At 49.9% G+C, this 20893-nt stretch overlaps 1 protein-coding gene across 2 annotated transcripts in view; it reads right to left on the bottom strand.

The window, feature by feature from the left end:
- PRKDC (protein kinase, DNA-activated, catalytic subunit) overlaps positions 1–20893 on the bottom strand; it is a 2139921-nt gene that overhangs the window by 397903 nt on the left and 1721125 nt on the right. For both annotated transcript variants that reach the window (XM_069220133.1, XM_069220131.1), the window contains one exon: positions 20208–20368. In XM_069220133.1, the coding sequence (XP_069076234.1) occupies positions 20208–20368 (161 nt within the window). The remainder of the gene's footprint in view (positions 1–20207; positions 20369–20893) is intronic.

Consider the following 20893-nt stretch of genomic DNA (forward strand, 5'->3'; position numbering starts at 1 on the left):
GAGTGTGTGTCAGTGTGTTTTTACTGTGTCAATGGGATCCTGCTAGCCAGGACCCCAGTGCTTACAGTTTGTGGCCTAATGTGTATGCCTGTGTAGTGCCTAACTGTCTCACTGAGGCTCTGCTAACCAGAACCTCCATGTTTATTCTCTCTCTGCTTTTAAATGTGTCACTGTAGGCCAGTGACTTCATTTACCAATTTCAATTGCCACACTGGACCCCCCTTATAATTCCCTAGTATATGGTACCTAGGTACCCAGGGGATTGGGGTTCCAGGAGATCCCTATGAGCTGCAGCATTTCTTTTGCCACCCATAGGGAGCTCAGACAAACGCTTACACAGGACTGCCATTGCAGCCTCCGTGAAATAGTGTACACACTATTTCACAGCCATTTTCACTACACTTAAGTAACTTAAAAGTCACCTATATGTCTAACCCTCACTTAGTGAAGGTTAGGTGCAAAGGTACTTAGTGTGTGGGCACCCTGGCACTAGCCAAGGTGCCCCCACATTGTTCAGGGCAAATTCCCCAGACTTTGTGAGTGCGGGGACGCCACTACACGCATGCACTACATATAGGCCAATACCTATATGATGCTTCACAATGGTAACTCCGAATATGGCCATGCAACACGACTAAGATCATGGAATTGTCCCCCCCATTCCAAATCTGGTATTGGGGAGCCAATTCCATGCATCCTGGGGGCTCCACCTTGGACCCCCAGTACTGCTAAACCAGCTCTCTGAGGCTTGCACTGCAGCTACAGCTGCTGCCACCTCACAGACAGGGTTCTGCCCTCCTGGGGTATGGGCAGCCCAGTCCCAGGAAGGCAGAACAAAGCATTTCCTCTGAGAGGAGGGTGTTACACCCTCTCCCTTTGGAAATAGGTGTTACAGGCTGGGGACACGTAGCCTCTCCAAGCCTCTGGAAATGCTTTGAAGGGCACAGATGGTGCCCTCCTTGCACAAACCAGTCTACACCAGTTCAGGGACCCCTTCTCCCATGCTCTGGCGGGAAACTGGACAAAGGAAAGGGGAGTGACCACTCCCCTGCCCATCATCACCCCAGGGGTGGTGCCCAGAGCTCCTCCAGTGTGTCCCAGACTTCAGCCATCTTGCTTTGCAAGGTGTGGGGGCACGGAGTGGCCAGTGCCAGTATGTGATGTCAGAGACCCCTCCTGATAGGTCCATACCTGATAAGGTAGCCAATTCCCCTCTCAGGGCTATTTAGGGTCTCTCTTGTGGGTTCTCTTCAGATTCTGCTTGCAAGTTTCCTTCAGGAATCCTCTGCAACAACTTCAGCATCCTCTGACCTCAGATCAACCGGAGCCTGCTCCAAGAAACGCTGTAACTGCAACAAAGTGTCTACAAGAGACACATTTCTTCAGCAACCTAAGCTCCAAGACAGAAACTGCAACCGTTTCCACGGTGTGCATGCTCTGGGGACTCCCTGTCTTCATCCTGCACCAGAAGGACCGAAGAAATCTCCCGTGGAGTGATTGAGTCACTCCCCTGCTCCAAGCAGGCACCTTCCAAGGCGACGACCAGCACCCTGGGACTCCTCTCAGAGCGACAAGCCTGCTCCTAAGGACACAGAGGGTGGACCCCATCGAAACAGACTGTCCTGAGGTCCTGCTGACGCAATTTGGAGGAGCTAAGACCTTGCCTTCCCTGAGAGTGACGGTACCCCTGTGTACTGTGTCTTCTTCACCTCCTGAGGCCTCTGTGCACTATCTGCAGCCTGGCCTGGGTCCCCAGCACTCCATCCTGCAACGCTCAACTCGCTGAGTTGTTCTCCGGCTGCACCAACGCGTTTTGCACCTCCTTTGTCCCCGTGTCCTGGGACTCCCGTGGGTGCTGTCTGGCATCCTGAGGGCTGTCTGAAGTGCTGAAGGCCCCCTCTTCCTCCTCACACAGAGTTGAGGCCCCCATGTCCCGCCAGCGCCATTTTGACGCAAAACGCCCATTTGTGGTAACCAAGGCTTGTTGGCGACTTCCAACATGAAATCACGTCTGCATCCATCTTCACGTTGTGGGATATCTTCTGCATCATGCAGGAACCTGCTGGCATCTTCCTAGGGTGCATTCCTCACTCCTGCAACTTGACATGCAAAGCTTCTCTTGTATTTGCCAAGGCTTGTTGATGGTCCTGCCGACCACTGACCCCCTCTGCAGTTTGACGACCGGTGTGGGACAGCTGGTGGACGACTCCTGGGATCTTTCTATATCGCCTGGATACCACAGCTGACCCTCCTAGACAACCTTCCAATAGCAAAGCATCTTCAAAAAGGATGGGCATTGCCCTCCTGCGCCCCTTGGGCATCTCCAGGTGCAGTGGCGTAGCGTGGGTTGTCAGCACCCGGGGCAAGGCAAGTAATTTGCGCCCCCTAACCGGGGCAAGGTAAGTAATTTGCACCCCCTAACCCGTGGATTTTAGCACTCGAGTCTCTTCCAAGATGTTGCACCCGGTGCGGCCGGCCCCCCCTGCACCCCCCACGCTACACCACTGTCCAGGGGGTCTGGATTCTGTCCCCTCTTTCCTTAGGTCCTCTTCATCTCGAATCCACGCCTGGGTTCCACTGAACTGGTCCATGGGTCTTGACAGAAGCTGGACAGCTGAGGTCACCATTGTCTTCAACGGGAGGTTCCGACACAAATTCACCCCAATGCACCTGGGCACATTGGTGTAGATACTCCACTTCTCTGGGTGTCCATGGGTGGGGGCCCTCTTGAACCTTCCTTATCCCAATGGATATCTTCAGGGTCCACTGGGAAGGGTCCTGGAACACGAAAATTGTAACTACGACTTCCCACATGTTATCCGGTGGACTCCTGACCCCGGGTAATCCTGCATGTAATATATGTAAGTCACCCCTCTTGCAGACCTTACAGCCCTAAGGCAGGGGGTATTATGTTACATATGAAAGCATACATGTCAGAGCAAAAATTGCAGCTACAATGTCTTTGTCAATCCCCAGACATAGAACGTCTACAGGGAAGCCATTTTAAATGCATGTGCTGGACACTGCCCATTATGAGTTCCCCAGCTAGGTGATGGCTCCTCTGAACCCTAGGATGTTTGACATCAAACTTCTCAGATTAATAACCCACTCACTGATTCCAGTGATGGATCTATTAAGAAATGCACACAGAGGGTACCTTAAGAGGTGCCCCCTGAAAACCTGCTAACTACGAGCGTGTTGACTGACTAGTCCTGACCAGTTTAGCCACCACAGTTGCGTAAGGGCAGCATAATCAGACAGATTAGGATGTGTGCCTACTTTATGCCAGTCCCATCCCTAAGGTGGACAAGCTGAAGCTGACACTACCTAACATTGAGATAGCTCTGAAAATTGGAATATCTACTTTTGAAACTGCAAAAATGTACGCTTAAAAGTCTACTTACCTGATTACGAAGTTCTAGTGTTTGAAGCATATATAAAAAGCATTGTTATTTTTCTTATTTGGTCTTGGATTTATTCTTTGAGTTGGCACAACCCTCTAATAAGCTAGCTTCTCGCCCACACTACCACAAAACAGAGCATTAGTCCTATCTACTTTTGCCTCTGCAGAACCAATTGGGGATCCACTGCACTCTTTCCACAGTGTACTTCATTTTAGTGCATTATATAGAGAGCCAGTTGCCTACATTTAGTCTTGAAGGGGAGGGAGTAGCACCTTCGGACAATCTGCAAAACCTACCTGTCTGATGTTATGGACTGCTAGTGGGGCAGGTGATTGTGAATCCTACCGCCAACTTGGTGCCCATGGTGGTAAAGGGGCAGGCTAGGAGGGGTGGAGGCTGCTGCAGTTTTGGGGGAAGGGGGGAATCGGTCTGACCAGACCGCTGGCCACCTGATCCACAAGGTCTGTGTGCACCTCGTCCATGTAGAGGCTGGGAAGCATGCACGGCACAGTGATTGGGAGGGAAGTGACGTGGCTGGAAGTCCCTATCATAGCCACTAAAGGAATCAAAGGTATTTTGGAGGTGACAGGGCCACCGTGAGGCCCAAGGAACTGGCCGTAGCCCGAAAGTGATTGAGCGCTGAATCTGCCTAGTTTCCAAAGAGATGGGTGCCATCAAAGGGCATGTCCATACAAGAACCTTGGACATCCCCCGAAAAGCCAGACGTCCTCTGCCAGGTGTATGGTGCCTTAGGGCTACTATCGTGGAAAGTGCTCTACCTAGCAAGTCAGTCATGTCAAGCTTGCAATGAATTGTGAACTTTGCTGCATCTATCTCATCGGCAACAGCCTGAGAGAGTACTGTCTAGGCCTCCTCTGGAATCCGTGGTAGCATTTGAGCAACTGTTTTCCACCAAATGTGGAAATAACAGCCCAAAAGGCATGCCATGTTTATGGAGCACAATGCCAGCCTTTGGTGGAAGAAAACATCTTCTTCCTAAATGAATCAAGCCTCTTGGATTCCCTATCCGGGCTAGAGGTAGGGAAAGTGCCTTGGGAAGGTGAGGCTTGGACTAACAAGCTCTCAGGAGTAGGGTGTTGCATGAGGAAGGTTGGGTACCCAGGTAAGGAGCGATATCTGCGGGCAATCGACCTATTCACAGGAGCCTCTGTTGTAGGTTTGGACCGGGAACAGAAAAGCTCAACAGTGAGGGCATTATTGAATGGAAGTAGGGGTTGGATGTGAAGACTCCCGGTTGCAGCATCTCTGTCAAGAGATTAGCCTTGACTGCTACAAAAGATAGCCGACGCTGTAGGACCTCAGCTGCCCTCCTCACCACCATTGCGTAGGAAGCTCCCTTCTCCGTAGCCATGGTAGGAGGAGAAAACATATTGGTGTCTGGGGAGGTATCCAGTCAAATGGATTCACCCAGATCCTCTCACCCCAGTCCATGTATGGTTCTTCCTCATAGGGCTGGTATTCCAAAGGATCCAGTGACCCCTCCCAGTCTTCCCTGAGGCCTAGCCCAAGGGAATAGGGCTCAAGCTCTAATCTGGGACGCAAGGCTTCTTTCTGTCAGCGTCTGTGTCAGGCTATGCCCATCTGGCTCCATTTCATAGTTGCGGATGATAATGGGGACGGCACCACCAGTAGTGTCAGCATCAGGACCGGCGCCAGGGAAGGTCAAGAGCGTATGACTGGCGCCGGTCCACACCCAGGACTGGCACCTTGGGGGCCCATCAGTGCAAGGACCAGAGCCCCTGATCCAGAACTCAATGGGGCCCCCTCCAGTCCTGTGGGGTCCGAAAGCAACACCTACGGAGTTAGACTGCCTAAAAATGAGGTGCATGGCCACATAAAACTCCTTAAGTTGGGCAGGGGTTACTCTGGCTCCCGAAAAGTCAGGGAGGTGCGGAGCTGGCCTAGGTACAGGTTCTGAGAAATGAGGCCTAGAATGGCAACTCTCCTTGTCTCGTCTGCCGACAGGCAAGGAGAAGTCTAAGACCAGTTCGACTTCTTGCTCCTCTTCCTTTGCCTTGACTTACCCAGTTGTCTTGAAGACTTGGAATGGGACGAGGATGACTTTGGATACCGAGATCAGTCCCTGGACCTTCCCCTTGACTGGGACCTCGACTTTAATCGAGTTGCATGCCTGGCTGCTATCAGCGTTAGGGCTGCTCCTTAAAAGCTTTCGAATGTGTTGCTCAGCAATCGAAGCATGTCTTTTGGTTGTGGTCGCGATTCAATCACCACAGACAGACAAGGTGCGGATTTGTCTAAGACATCGGCCGGTGACAGGCTTCGCAGGGCTCAAATCCCTTCTTATACTATGACATCCTTGACACCTGGAGGAAAAACCTCAAACTGTTGACAAAAAGTTGGGAAAAAAAATAAAGCCCAGTCAAAAATTGAGAGGTAACTCTACTCAGCATGAGCTCTGGCTAGCACAGAAAGTAAAGAACTGATGCCAGCACACCTGAGCGATGCCTATACAGGTACTGCTTTGTCACTTCTGATGCAGACAGTGCCAATGAAGTATGCGTAACCGATCAATGCCACCTACCGGCACGCAAGGGTACTTGTTATAAAAAATCTTCCAGATCCAGTCTGACACCTGGGGAGAAAAACAAGGTAATGACTCTGCTGCTAGAAGTCTCTGTCAGAGAGGTGTGTCACTCCAGGGCTGGCACAGCCATCTGGGAGAGATGAAGATCAGAGGCCTCTGGTCACCAGTGGGATCCGAGCTCCACAGCATTGTATTGGAGCTCGGGACGATTCAACTTGCATTGAAAGCCTTTCTACCCTCCATCTATAGTAGGCTAGTGCAGGTGTTCATGGACAACAGTACCTCTACGTGGTACTGCAACAAACAGGGCAGGGTGGAGTTGTAGACCCTTTATCAAGAGGCCCTGCATCTCTGAACATGGCTGGAACGTCAGGGCATTTCCCTGATGGTTCAACACGTTGGCTCTCTGAACAATTCACAAATGGCTTTTCTATCCTGAGGTGGTTCAATTGCTCCTTCATCAGTAAGGAGAGCCTTGGTTAGATATGTTCACCACTGGCAAGTACGCACAATATCAGCACTTCTGTGTGCTGAAATTTCCAAAGCAGCTCACACTAGGAGATGCTTTTCATTGCAAATGGAGCTTCAGCATCCTGTACCTTTTTCTGCAAATACCACTCCTGCCCAGAGTTCTCAAGAAGATCGGGAAAAACCAGGCCCAAGTGATCCCTGTGACTCCGGTGTGGGCCCAGAGAGTTTGGTATCTAGAGCTGTTGAGCATAACCATCTGTCCTCTGACCAGGCTGCCCCTGCAGGAGGATATTTAGTCACAGCAGCAGGAGAAGGTTCCTCATCTGAACCTGTCAAAGCTCCGCCTTCAAGTGTGGAGATTGAATACTGCCAGTTGACAGCTTTCAACCTCCTGGCCAAAATCTGTAATGATATTTTGTCAGCCAGGCATCCCTCCACAAAGATTGTGTACGCTCGCCGTTGGAGCCAGTTTGTGGCATGGTGTATATATACACAGGTTGACCCCCCCTCCACTGCCCTCCTTAGTCAGTTCCTTCTATTTATTCTCCTGGTTGCCTTGCAAGGCTCACCTTAGGGCACCTAAAAAAAGAAAATTTTCTGACATCTCAGCATTTCTGCGGTTTCCTGATAAAGCATCCCTTTTCAAGTTCCCTACAGTACATAGGTTTCTAGAAGGTCTCAAACACTTGTTCCTACCCTCTCCCTTCATCGCGCCTCAGTGGAACCACATTTAGTTCTGACTTTCCTGATGATCTCTCTATAAGAACGACTCCAGAACTATTCTCTCAGGTTTCTAACTATCAACACAGCCTTTTTAGTGGCAATACCGTCTGCCTGGAGGGGCAGAGAGCGCCTGCTTTGTCATCTAAGCCCCTGTATCTCAGCATCTTCCCAGACAAGCTGGTCCTTCGCACTAGAGCTTCCTTCCTACCAAAGGTTATTTCTCCCTTTCTTGTAGGCCAGTCCATCACCCTGTCTACCTCTTGGTGCTTCCCCCTCATCTCTCTCAAGAAGAGGAGCGACTCCACCAGCTGGAACCAAAATAAAGTGTTGTCCTTCTACCTTGACTGCATAAAAGAGTTCAGGGTGGATGAACTACTCTTCATGGGGTATGTCGGTGCCACGAAAGAGAAGGCAGTACAGAATCGAAACATCTCCTAATGATCCATACTCTGTACTAAAATCTGCTACACATTGGCCAAAAAGCGTGCTCATTTCATCAGAGCCAAGTGCGACCACTTCATTAACATGCAGAGTTCAGGTCCTTGACATCTGCCAGACAGTAATGTGGGAGCCTATGCACATGTTTACCAAGCACTACTGCCTGGGCAGTCAGGTCCGTAGGGATGGGCACTTTGCTCATTTGGTCTGGCAAAACTTTTTAATGTGAAATTGTTTTGCAGACCCATCTCCGGGAAGGTATTGCTTGGGTATCTACTCTATGGTAAGGAATCTCAGGCTAGAAGTCTCGCCATCAGATAAACAAGTTACTTACCTCCGGTTACACCTCATCTGGTGAAGACTCTGCCTAGCTGCAAATTCCTTACCAACCCACCCATCCTTCCCGGTCAGCGAACACATTTCTAGTGACAAGTGTGTTCCCCTTTCAGGTCCCTCGTTTTCCAGTCTAGTGGTCAGGGTTCTTCGTAGCTCCGTGCTCCTGATGTGGAAAGTTGTTAAAAGAAACTGACATCAGCATGCTGGGGTGGTGCCTATATAGGCACTGTGTACGTGTACTTACCTGATAAGGTAGCCAATCCACCTCTCAGAGCTATTTAGGGTCTCTCCTGTGGGTTCTCTTCAGATTCTGCTTGCAAGTTTCCATCAGGAATGCTCTGCAACCACTTCTTCATCCTCTGACCTCGGATCAAGCGCAGCCTGCTCCAGGAACCGCTGTAACAGCAACATAGTATCCACAAGGGATACTTTTCTTCTGCAACTTCAGCTCAAGTCAGCAACTGCAACAGTTTCCACGGCGTGCACGCTCGGAGGACTCCATGTCTTCATCCTGCAGCAGAAGGACCGAAGAAACCTCCCGTGGGGGACTGAGTCACTCCCCTGCTCACACAGGCACCTTCCTCATCTTCCTCAGGATCATGGAATTGTCCCCCAATACCATTCTGGTATTTGGGGGGACAATTCCATGCATCTCGGGGTCTCCAGCATAGAGCCCGGGTACTGCCAAACTAACTTTCCGGGGTCTCCCCTGCAGCTACCACTGCTGCCAACACCTCAGACAGGTTTCTGCCCCCATGGGGCCTGGGCAGCCTGGTCCCAGGAAGGCAGAACAAAGGATTTCCTCTGAGAGAGGGTGTTACACCCTCTCCCTTTGGAAATAGGTGTGAAGGGTCTGGGATGAGTAGCCTCTCCTGGCCTCTGGAAATGCTTTGAAGGGCACAGATGGTGCCCTCCTTGCATAAGCCAGTCTACACAGGTTCAGGGATCCCCCCAGCCCTGCTCTGGCACGAAACTGGACAAAGGAAAGGGGAGTGACCACTCCCCTGACCAGCACCCCCCAGGGGAGGTGCCCAGAGCTCCTCCAGTGTGTCCCAGACCTCTGCCATCTTAGATGCAGAGGTGTGAGGGCACAATGGACAGCTCTGAGTGGCCAGTGCCAGCAGGTGACGTCAGAGACCCCTCCTGATAGGTGCTTACCTTTCTCTGTAGCCAATCCTCCTCTGTGGGCTATTTAGGGTCTCTCCTGTGGGCATCTCACCAGATAACGAATGCAAGAGCTCACCAGAGTTCCTCTGCACTTCCCTCTTCGACTTCTGCCAAGGATCGACCGCTCACTGCTCCAGGACGTCTGCATAACCGCAACAAAGTAGCAAGAAGACTACCAGCAACATTGTAGCGCCGCATCCTGCCGACTTTCTCAACTGTTTCCTCGTGGTACATGCTCTGAGGGCTGTCCGCCTTCCCCCTGCACTGGAAGCCAAGAAGAAATCTCCCGTGGGTCGACTGAATTTTCCCCCTGCCAATGCAGGCACCAAACTTCTGCATCCCCGGCCCTCTGGGTCCCCTCTCATCCTGACATGTGTGGTCCCTGGAACACAAGAGCTGGGTCCAAGTGTCTTCGACAGTCCAGTGGCCCTTCTGTCCAAATTTGGTGGAGGTAAGTCCTTGCCTCCCCATGCCAGACAGTAATCCTGTGTACTGCGTGAGCTGCAGCTGCTTGGGCTTCGTGCACTCCTGCAAGACTTCCTTCGTGCACAACCTAGCCCAGGTCCCCAGCACTCCGTCCTGCATTGCCCAACTCGCTGAGTTGGACTTCGATGTTGTGGGACCCTCTTTTGTTGCTCTGAGTCGACCGTCGTCCTCAGATCTTCTAAGTGCCTGTTCAGGCGCTTCTGTGGGTGCTGCCTGCTTCTGCGTGGGCTCTCTTTGTTGCTATCTCCAAGGGGGTCCTTCCTGGGCCCTGGCAGCACCCAAAATCCTCAACCGCGACTCTTGCAGTTAGCAAGGCTTGTTTGCGGTCTTTCTGCGTGGAAACAACTCTGTATCCTCCAGCACGCCGTGGGACATCTGACAAAAGGAGAAGTTCCTGGCACCTTCCATTGTTGCTGAATCTTCGGCTTCTTCCACCCAGAGGCAGCCCTTTTGCACCTTCAGCCAGGGTTTAGTGGGCTCCTGCCCCCCCTGGACACTTGCGTGACTCTTGGACTTGGTCCCCCTCCTTTACAGGTCCTCAGGTCCAGGAATCCGTCTTCAGTGCTTTGCAGTCAGTTGTTGTCCTTGCAGAATCCCCTATCTCGACTTTACTGTCTTTCTGGGGTAGTAGGGTAACTTTACTCCTACTTTTCAGGGTCTTGGGGTGGGGTATCTTGGACACCCTTAGTGTTTTCTTACACTCCCAGCGACCCTCTACACACTACACTAGGCCTGGGGTCCATTCGTGGTTCGCATTCCACTTTTGGAGTATATGGTTTGTGTTGCCTCTAGGCCTATTTCTCCCTATTGCATTCTATTGTGTTCTACAGTGTTTGCACTATTTTACTAACTGTAACTTACCTGGTTTTGGCTTGTGTGTATATATTTGGTGTATATTACTTACCTCCTAAGGAAGTATATCCTCTGACATACTTTTGCCATATTGTCACTAAAATAAAGTACCTTTATTTTTAGTAACTCTGAGTATTGTGTTTTCTAATGATATAGTGCTATATGATATAAGTGGTGTAGTAGGAGCTTTGCATGTCTCCTAGTTCAGCCTAAGCTGCTCTGCTATAGCTACCTCTATCAGCCTAAGCTGCTAGAACACCTCTAACCTACTAATAAGGGATAACTGGACCTGGCACAAGGTGTAAGTACCACAAGGTACCCACTATAAGCCAGGTCAGCCTCCTACAAGGTTCCAGTGTACAGAATGCAGAAGTGTTGTGAAGAAGAGTCTTGCAGAAGAATCTTGCAGACCAATCTCATGGACAGATCTATGCAGAGCCTCTGATCACCTTATTTCCATGGCAGAATCAAGTTGTCACCTGGCAGAGCTTTGGGCACCTCCTTAGGGGGGGAGCTGGACAGGGGGTGGTCAATCCCCTGTTCTTTGAGTGGTTTTGCATCAGAGAGGGAGCTGGGGGCTCCTGCACTGGAGTAAACTGTTTTATGCAAGGAGGGCACCAAACGTGCCCTTCAAAGCAGTCTGGTGGCACTCAGGAGCACCCCAGCCCAAGCCCAGAGACACCTATTTCTAAAGGAGAGGTGGTAACACCTCTCCTCTACAGAAAATTCTTTGTTCTGCCTTTTCCTGCTCGAGTTAAGCTTAGCAGCAGGAGGGAAGAACAGTGTCTGGGGTCAGCGGCAGCAATGGCGTGCATGCAGGCCATGCAATGCTGAACAGGTAGACATGGGAATCCCCTAAGAAACCTTAAGAAACCTCTAAAGTACATGGTATCACGCAACGAGCACTGGAAGCATTGCAGTTGCATGATTCCAACATGTTTGACACCAAACATGACCAGATTCGGTGAAGCCATTATGTAGTTGGATATCTCGTGCTGACTGCTGTCCACTTCTTAACTTAAAATGGTTTCCCCATACTTACAAAGACCACGAAAACGAGTCTGGGGTTTGTAGGGGTACTTTTACTCATGCAGGGGTACCCTCACACTTAGAATCATGCATCCTGCTGATGGGCTGAAGGGCATACCTTAGGGTTGCCTTGTAGGATCATCAGAGTGCAGTGGCCATGATATAAGGCAAAACTTATATCTGGAGTGAAAGGTGCATGCACCATTTCCAACAGACTGCAATGGTGGGCCTGTAGTCACAGTTTGCAAGGGTGGCATAATACATGCTGCAGCCCATGGGGGACCCCTGGTATATCAATGCCCTGGGTACATAAGTACCATCTAATAGAGATCTACAGGTTTATACTAGTAAGCCAATTGTGGGGTGTTACAGTTAATTACCAACTAAATTTAAGATAGAGAACACCAACACTGGGGTCCTGGTTAGCAGGATCACAGTGTACTATAGTCAAAACACACTGACACCAGACAAAAAAGAGGGGTAACCATGTCAGAAAGATCCTACAAAGTTGGTGATGGGTCCCTCAGAGTGGGCCAAGTTGTGCTGCAGAGCTCTGAGGGGCCTTCTGCAGTATCCATGTCCTAGGTAACATGGGTACCATTTACTAGGGACTTATAGTGGGCTGAAGGGCCAGGTCATTTGGGGATCACGTAACCAGGTGTCTTGTTTTAGGGAAGGAACAATGGCGCTGGGGACCTAATTAGCAGGAATCCCAGTGCACTTCAGTCAAAGTTGTATCTAAAAAACAGGCAAAACCCACCTCACTACACTACCCCATACCACCATCTCACGATCAGCTGATGGAGAATCATCTGTCCTTTCTAAGAGAGGAAGTCATCAAATTCTTGGCCAAAGGAGCCATAAAGAGGGGTCCGGTGCCAGAAGTAGGCTGTGGTTGTTATTCCCACTACTTCTTGGTTCCCACAAAGTACAAATATTTCATCCTATTTGAGATCTACGAGCCCTCAATCTCTTCCACAAGAAGAAGAAATTTAAAAAGCTCATATTGGCTTAGGTCTTGTCTTCCCAAAACCTAGGGGACTGGATGGTAGCATTGGATTTGCAGGATGCCTACTTTTATATCCCTGTCCTGTTTGCCCACTGCCACCATCTGCGGTTTACCATAGGCCACAAGAATTTTCAATTCACCATCCTCCCCTTTGACCTTACCAGAGCCCCTCGGGTGTTCACCAAGGTGACAGCGGTAAAGGCAGATCATCTGCGAAGGTCTGTGGTTCAAGTCTCTCCCTATCTTGACGACTGGCTGTTGAATCCAGGCTTACCCCCAGACTGTCGTCTTCCACCTTCAGACTATGACAAACTACCTACATTCGCTGGGATTCATTATAAAACGTGCCAAAGTCACAACTGACTTCTTCACAAACACTCACTTTCAACCAAGCTGTACTGGACACGGTACAGTTTCGGGCTTATCCTCCTGAGCGGTGAGTCCGGGATATTCAGAATATGATACCGATGTTTCAGCCTCTGTCCTGGATTTAGATAACACGGACTCTGAGGCAGTTGGGACTAATGGCATCCTCCATCCTGCTGGGGACACATGCCGGATGGCATATGGGGGCTCTGCAGTGGGACCTGAAGTTTCATTGGGAGCAGCATTTGAGGAATGTCTCTGATTGGGTCCACATCCTGGAGAACAGACCTGCAGTGGTGGCTAAAAAAACGAGACTGGTTCATAGTCCAGATCTCAGAGGGAAATGCAAAACATCTGCAGTGTGGCTAATGAACCGCGACTGGGTCAGAGGAAGATTCCTCTACCTCCCCTAACCAGATCTGACAGTAGTGACAGATGGAATACTCCTGGGATGGGGCACCCAACTGGAAGAGGTGAGGATCAGAGGACTCTGGTCTCCCGCAAAATCTGGACTGCATATCAACCTGCTGGAGCTCTGAGTGATCCCAATTGCATTGAAAGCCTTTCTACCATCTGTAGGAAGCTGGCCTAGTGTGTGGTGAGCATCTATGGTGTTATCACCTTAATCCAGGATCAGCTATCCCCCATTAGTGAAGTGTAGGCAGTGTCTAGGAAGCCAGGCTCTCTAGAGGTAGCTGTGGATGAGCAGCCAAGACTTATCTAGGAGACATGCAAAGCTCACACAATACCACTGTAGTCACACAGTACTCACACACATGAAAGAAAATACTCAGTGTTAAAAAAATAAAGGTACTTTTTTTTTGGTGACACAAATACCAAAAATAATATAGAGACTATACATCCTTAGGAGGTAAGTAATACACACATTATATACACTAGTGTGCAGAAATAGGCATACAAACAGAAAACAGTGCAATTAGTGAAAATCACAATAGTTAGAAATGGGCCTAGGTGGAGCACAAACCATACTAAGAAAGTGGAATACCAATGTCGGTTTCCCACCTAGGCAAGTGTATTGTGTAGAGGGGAGCTAGGAGTTCTAGAAAACCCCAAAGGTAAGTACTAGACCCCACCCCCAGTGTCTAGGAAAGCAGGAGTAAAACACAATAACTTTTCTAGAACACACACAGAAATGAAAAAACTGCAAGACACCAACAGTAGAATCCTGGACCTGAGGACCTATGGAAGAAGGGGACCAAGTTCAAGAAGCACAGAAGAGTCCAGGGAGAACAGGAGCCCCTGCTAACCTGGATGAAGGTGCAAAAGAAGAACCACCGGTAGAGAAGAATAGTCAGTACTGCACCCAAGAAGACAGAGTTGGGTTCCTGGTTGGTGCAAGTGATGTCACCCGCCGGATGGAGGATTGCAATCTGGTTTGTGTCGCTGGAGTCTGCTAACAAGGCTTGGCGCACACAAAGCTTGCGGTTAGCGGAAAATGGCACTGCCCACAACCAGGAAGGACAGGAGGATCTCAGGATCGCTTCAATCCACCACCCGTGACGCAGGATCCACGCAGCTCAGCAGGAGAGGGGATCCACACAGCTAGTCATCGTTGCAATAGGTGCCTGCTGAAGCAGGGGAGTGACTCCCTTACTCCAAGGGTGATTCCTTAACTCTTCTGGTGCAGACTGAAGACGGGCTGTCCTCAGAGAATGCACGGCCGGGAAACAGTTGCAGTTGTAGGAAGGAGCTTAAGATACAATGTTGCAAAAGGCGTCTTGCTTCTTTGATGCAGTTTGTAGAGTTTCGGGAGGGTCCAGATGCAGTTTCATCAGTGAGAAGTTGAAGTGGAGGATGCAGAGGATTCTTGCTAGAGAGTCTTGCAATCTGAATCTGAAGAACCACCCAAAGGAGAAACCCTAAATAGCTCTGAAAGGGGGGATTGGTCAGCTAACCAGGTAAGCACCTATCAGGGGAGGGCTCTGACGTCACCTGCTGGCACTAGCCACTCAGATGCTCCCAGAGTTCCCTGCCAACTTTGAATCCAAGATGGCAAAGGCCAGTGACCCTCTGGAGGAGCTCTGAGCACCACAGCTGGGGTGGTGATGGACAGGGGAGTAGTCCAGTTTAGCGCCAGAGCAGGGACTAGGAGTCCCTGAACCAATGTAGACTAGATTCTGCAAGGAGGGCACCAAATGTGCCCTTCAAAGCATTTCCAGTGGCTTGGGGAGGCTACCCCTCCCAAGCCTGTAACACCTATTTTCAAAGATAGGGGGTGTAACACCCCTCTCCCAAAGGAAATCCTTTGTTCTGCCCTCCTGGCCTTGAGCTTTTAAAGCAACATTAGGGCAGAAACCTGTCTGTGAGGTGGAAGCAGTTGGGGCAATGTTGCAGAAGCTGGAACGAGCAGTGGAAACAATGTTCCAAGCAAAGTCTTTGTTGTGCATGCAGATTGTCAGTTCCTGGAGGGTCCAGTCAAAGTCCCAGTGGCTTGAAGTCAAAGTAGAGGTTGCAGATGAGTCCTGCTGGAATCTTGCAAGCCGAATCTGAGGACCCCACAAAAGAGAGAGACCCCAAATAGCCCTGAAAGGGGGATTGGTCACCAAGCCAGGTGACCACCTAGCAGGAGGGGGCTCTGACGTCACATGCCTGACCTGGTCACTCAGATGCTCCCAGAGGTCCCTGCCAACCTTGATATCAAACATGCCAAGGTTCGGAGTTACCATTATGAGGCTGGACACGGGGAGTGACCTATGTCCAGTGCACGCATAAAATGTCATCCCCGCATTCACGAAGTTCAGGAAAAAGGAACTGGAGTTTGTGGGGGCACCTCTGCTAGTGCAGGGGTACTCTCACACACAGGTACTTGCACCCCGCCCTATGGGCTAGGAGGGCCTGCCACAGGGGTGACTTACCTGGTACAGTAACCTGTAGTGAAAAGGGTGCATGCACCATTTCACTCAGGCTACCAGGGCAGCCCTGCAGATACACTTTGCATGGGTTCCCATGGGTGGCATAATACATGCTGCAGCCCATGGGGATCCCCTGGTACCCCAATGCCATGGGTACCTGTATACCATATGTAAGGAAATGCCTCCTTGGCATGGTTACCCCCTAACATTTTGCCTTTGCAGATGCTAAGTTATGATTTGAAAATGTGCTGGGATCCTGCTAACCAGGCCCCAGCACCAGTGTTCTTTCCCTAAACTGTACCTTTGTCTCCACAATTGGAACAACCCTGGCACTCAGGTAAGTCCCTTGTAACTGGTACCACTGGTACCAAGGGCAGTGATGCTAGGGAAGGTCTCTAAAGGCTGCAGCATGTCTTATTCCACCCTAGGGACCCCTCACTCAGCACATGCACACTGCCTCACAGCTTGTGTGTGCTGGTGGGGAGAAAATGACTAAGTTGACATGGCACTCCCCTCAGAGTGCCATGCCAACCTCACACTGCCTGTGGCATAGGTAAGTCACCCCTCTAGAAGGCCTTACAGCCCTAAGGCAGGGTGCACTATACCACAGACGAGGGCATATGTGCATGAGCCCAATGCCCCTACAGTGGCTAAGCAAAACCTTAGACATTGTAAGTGCAGGGTAGCCATAAGAGTATATGGTCTGGGAATTTGTCAAACACAAACTCCACAGTTCCATAATGGCTATACTGAAAACTGGGAAGTTTTGTATCAAACTTCTCAGCACAATAACTGCACACTGATGCCAGTGTGCAATTTATTATAACATACACCCAGAGGGCATCTTAGAGATACCCCCTGAATACCTACCCGAGTTCTGGTGTAGGCTGACCAGTTTCTGCCAGCCTGCCACACACCAGACATGTTGCTGGCCACATGGGGAGAGTGCCTGTGTCACTCTGTGGCCAGGAACAAAGCCTCTACTGGGTGGAGGTGCTTCACACCTCCACCTGCAGGAACTGTAACACCTGGCTCACCCCTTTTGTTACAGCACCCCAGGGCATCCCAGCTAGTGGAGATGCCCGCCCCTTCGGCCAATGCCCCCACTTTTGGCGGCAAGGCTGGAGGAGATAATAAGAAAAACAAGGAGGAGTCACCCACCAGTCAGGACAGCCCCTCAGGTGTCCTAAGCTGAGGTGACCCCTGCCTTGAGAAATCCTCCATCTTGAGTTTGGAGGATTCCCCCAATAGGATTAGGGATGTGCCCCGCTCCCCACAGGGAGGAGACACAAAGAGGGTGTAGCCACCCTCAAGGACAGTAGCCATTGGCTACTGCCCTCCCAGACCTAAACACACCCCTAAATTCAGTATTTAGGGGCTCGCCAGATCCCAGGAAATCAGATTCCTGCAACCTGAAGAAACAAGAAGGACTGCTGACTTACAAGCCTGCAGAGAAGGAGGAAGACGACAACTGCTTTGGCCCCAGCCCTACCGGCCTGTCTCCAACTTCGAAAACCTGCTCCAGCGACGCATCCGACAGGGACCAGCAACCTCTGAAGCCTCAGAGGACTGCCCTGGACTAAAGGATCAAGAAATTCCAGTGAACAACGGCCCTGTTCAAAACCAGCTACTTCTTTGCAACAAGGAAGCATCTTCCAAAGACTTCACGTTTTCCGCCGGAAGAGTGAGACTTCCCACTCTGTACCCGACGCCCCCGTCTCGAGATCCAGGGAACAAACACCCCAGGGAGGACTCCCCGGTGACTGCGAGCCCGTGAGTAACCAGAGACTACCCCCCTGAGCCCCTGCAGCAACGCCTGCAGAGAGAATCCAGAGACTCCCCCCATGACCCCAACTGCCTGTCACAAGGGAACCAACGAACACTGCACCCGGAGCCGCTAGGACCTGAAGGAACCGAACTTCAACGCATGAGTGACCCCCAGGCGACCCTCTGCCTAGCCCCAAGGAGCCCCCGTGCATGTCTGAACCGCTAGAATGACCCCCGGGTCATTCCACTGTTTCCTACCTGAAACCCGACGCCTGCTTTGCACACGGCACTCTTCCGCCCCTGTGCCGCTGAGGGTGTATTTTGTATCCCTACTTGTGTCCCCCCAGTGCTCTACAAAACCGCCCTGGTCTGCCCCCGAGGATGCAGGTACTTACCTGCTGGCAGACTGGAACCGGAGCACCCCCCTGTTCTCCATAGGCGCCTATGTGTTTTGGGCACCTCTTTGACCTCTGCACCTGACCGGCCCTGAGCTGCTGGTGTGCTAACTTTGGGGTTGCCTTGAACTCCCAACGGTGGGCTGCCTATGCCCCAGAACTGAGACTTGTAAGTGTTTTACTTACCTCCTAATCTAACCTTTACTTACCTCCCCCAGCAACTGATGATTCTTTCACTGTGTCCACTTTGAAAATAGCGTATTGCCATTTTTACAAACAATGTACATAATATTGTTTTCATTCAAAGTTCCTAACGTATCTAAGTGAAGTACCTTACATTTAAAGTGTTTGATGTAAATCTTGAACCTGTAGTTCTTAAAATAAAGTAAGAAAATATATTTTTCAATATAAAAACCTATTGACCTAGATTAAGTCTTTGAGTGTGTGTCCCTCATTTATTGCCTGTGTGTGTACAACAAATGCTTAACACTACCCTCTGATAAGCCTACTCCTCGACCACACTGCCACTAAATAGAGCATTAGAATGATCTACTTTTGCCACTATCTTATCTCTAAGGGGAACCCTTGGACTCTGTGCACACTATTTCTTACTTTGAAATAGTATATACAGAGCCAACTTCCTACAACATATACTAGGGACTTACATGGGGGCACCAGTATGACACGTGGGGTGTAAGTAACCAAGTTAGAAGTGAGAGAGCATAATCACTGGAGTCCTGGTTAGCAGGATCCCAGTGAACACAGTCAAACACACTGACAACAGGCAGAAAATGGGGGTAACCATGCCAAGAAAGAGGGTACTTTCCTACACTTCACATCAGCAACGGCTTGGGAGATGATGGCCCGGGCCTCCTCCCGGACCACAATGAATGGATGTAGTGGCCCAAAAGGCATGCTGTGTTCACGAACCGCAATGCCAGAGTGGAGGAAGAAAACATTTTCTTCCCAAATTGATCTGGTCTTTTCAACTACCTATCCGGACGAGCGGATGGGAATGCACCAAAGGAAGAAGCCTGGATGTCAAGGCTCTCAGACATAGGATGTTGGGATAGGAATTTAGAGTCATTTGGTGCAGGCCAATGGCCTGTCCTTTTCACAAGAGCCCCTGTGTTGGGTGTGGACCAGGCACCCAGAAGGACATCCATGAGGGCTTCATTTAAGGGTAAAAAGGGTTCTGAAGTGGAAGCCCCAGGCTGAAGCACCTCAGTCAGTAGGTTAGACCTGACCACCCCCACAGAAGGAAGCTCAAGGCCAAGGACCTCAGATTGGGCTGATGTTGATTGTGGGCCCAACCGGCATTGGGAAAGTTGACGTCTTTGCTGGTGACCGGTTTTGGTACGGATCCGAAAACGGATCTGGAAGGGCCCTCAGTGGCCGAAGCCTAAGCCGCCGGCACTCAAGCCCTGGGGCCCCTATCCGATACCCCAGGCCCTAAAGGCAATGCAGCGGGGGTCGGGTCTGCCCAAAGATGAGGCACATAGCCTCATAAAACTCTTATAACTTGGCAGGGGTGGCTCCTGCTCCCGGAAAGTTGGGGAGGCGCAGAGCCGACCGAGAAGTAAGATCCGCAGACAGAGGCCTAAGGCGCCGAAGCTCTTCCCGCATCGCATCGGTCGAGCGACGGGGCGAAGTTGAAGAACGTTTGACCTTCTACCACTTCTTCCTATGACCCGAGTGTCCACAAGATTTAGAATGGGTCGACAAAGAGTAGTGATGACTTTGTGAGGAGTCTCAACACCTTCCTCTCGAATGAGACCAGGAGCGATGCAGAGTTAAGTGCCAGGCCGCCAAAACCTTTGGGTTTATGGCCCAGCACTCGGAGCACGACTCCGGGTCGTGGTCGTGCTCCAGACACCACAAGGACATGCGGTACGGATCCTTCACTGACATAATTCGGTGACAGGAGTCACACGGTTTCAACCCAGTATTCTGTGACATTCTCGATGCACCAAAAAGTAAAAAAAAAGTCTAAGCTAGTCAAAAAGTGACTAAGGGTAGCTCTTCTCTGCATCTGTGCTTGCGTGGAAAAAGAAGAACTGATGTCATCACGCCAGGATGGCGCCTATATACAACTGCAACGTCGACCACAACCACGATGCCGACGACGCACGCGGAGTCGACCGACACCACCAGACAGCACGCAAGGGTACTGCTCGAAGAAAAATCTCCAGTTCTAGTCTGACGCTTGGGGGAAATTCTAAGGTAAGCAATCTGCAACTACAAGTCTCTATCAGATAGTAAGTTCAAAGCGACATTTACATATTTCTCAATGTCAAACTCAGAGATAATAGCAACGTAACTAACCTCTCTTGTCATTAGGTCCAAAGTGTCAGCTGGATATAATTCTATGAGTTGAAGGAGCCTTGGAAATTTCAATCTGGCATCTCTAGAATTCAACTTTAAAGCTTTCATCATTTTTTCCACAACAATAGCATGGAAGCTCTGCAGATCCACACTGTCAAAGACTAAAAAACAAATATATGAAAAAACCTAATCAACACAAGCACTCCAAACCTATTTTAAGATGCGTTTTTCACAATTACTTTGCATTCCAATGAAGTCATGAAACATTACCTAGAAACAAAAAAAATATAAGGAACCCATTGAATAATAAACATCTCAGATTAATAATTGTATGCACTTTCTAGTTTAATAGGCTAGTGAAAAAATAATCAGATTATTACTTTAGACATACATCTTTGGTTAATTTAGAAACTGAGATTTAAAGGCCGGGCCATTGTAATTTTACTATGATCCTGGAACAAACCTGGAATTAATACATGGATGAATGAAACCATGTTTAAAAATAATGACAGTTTGCAAGTTTATCACAGTTTAAATATACACCATCAAAGATAGTCAACAAACAGTAAATATAAAAACTAAAAAAGATGATAAGTTACTTGCCTTCGGTAATGTCTTATCTGGTAGAAACAATATCTAGCTGTAGATTCTTTACCTTAGAATTTCCCAACGAAATTTTCTCGAGC

Source organism: Pleurodeles waltl, chromosome 2_2 (assembly GCF_031143425.1).
Source record: "Pleurodeles waltl isolate 20211129_DDA chromosome 2_2, aPleWal1.hap1.20221129, whole genome shotgun sequence".
NCBI classification, from domain to species: Eukaryota; Metazoa; Chordata; class Amphibia; order Caudata; family Salamandridae; genus Pleurodeles; species Pleurodeles waltl.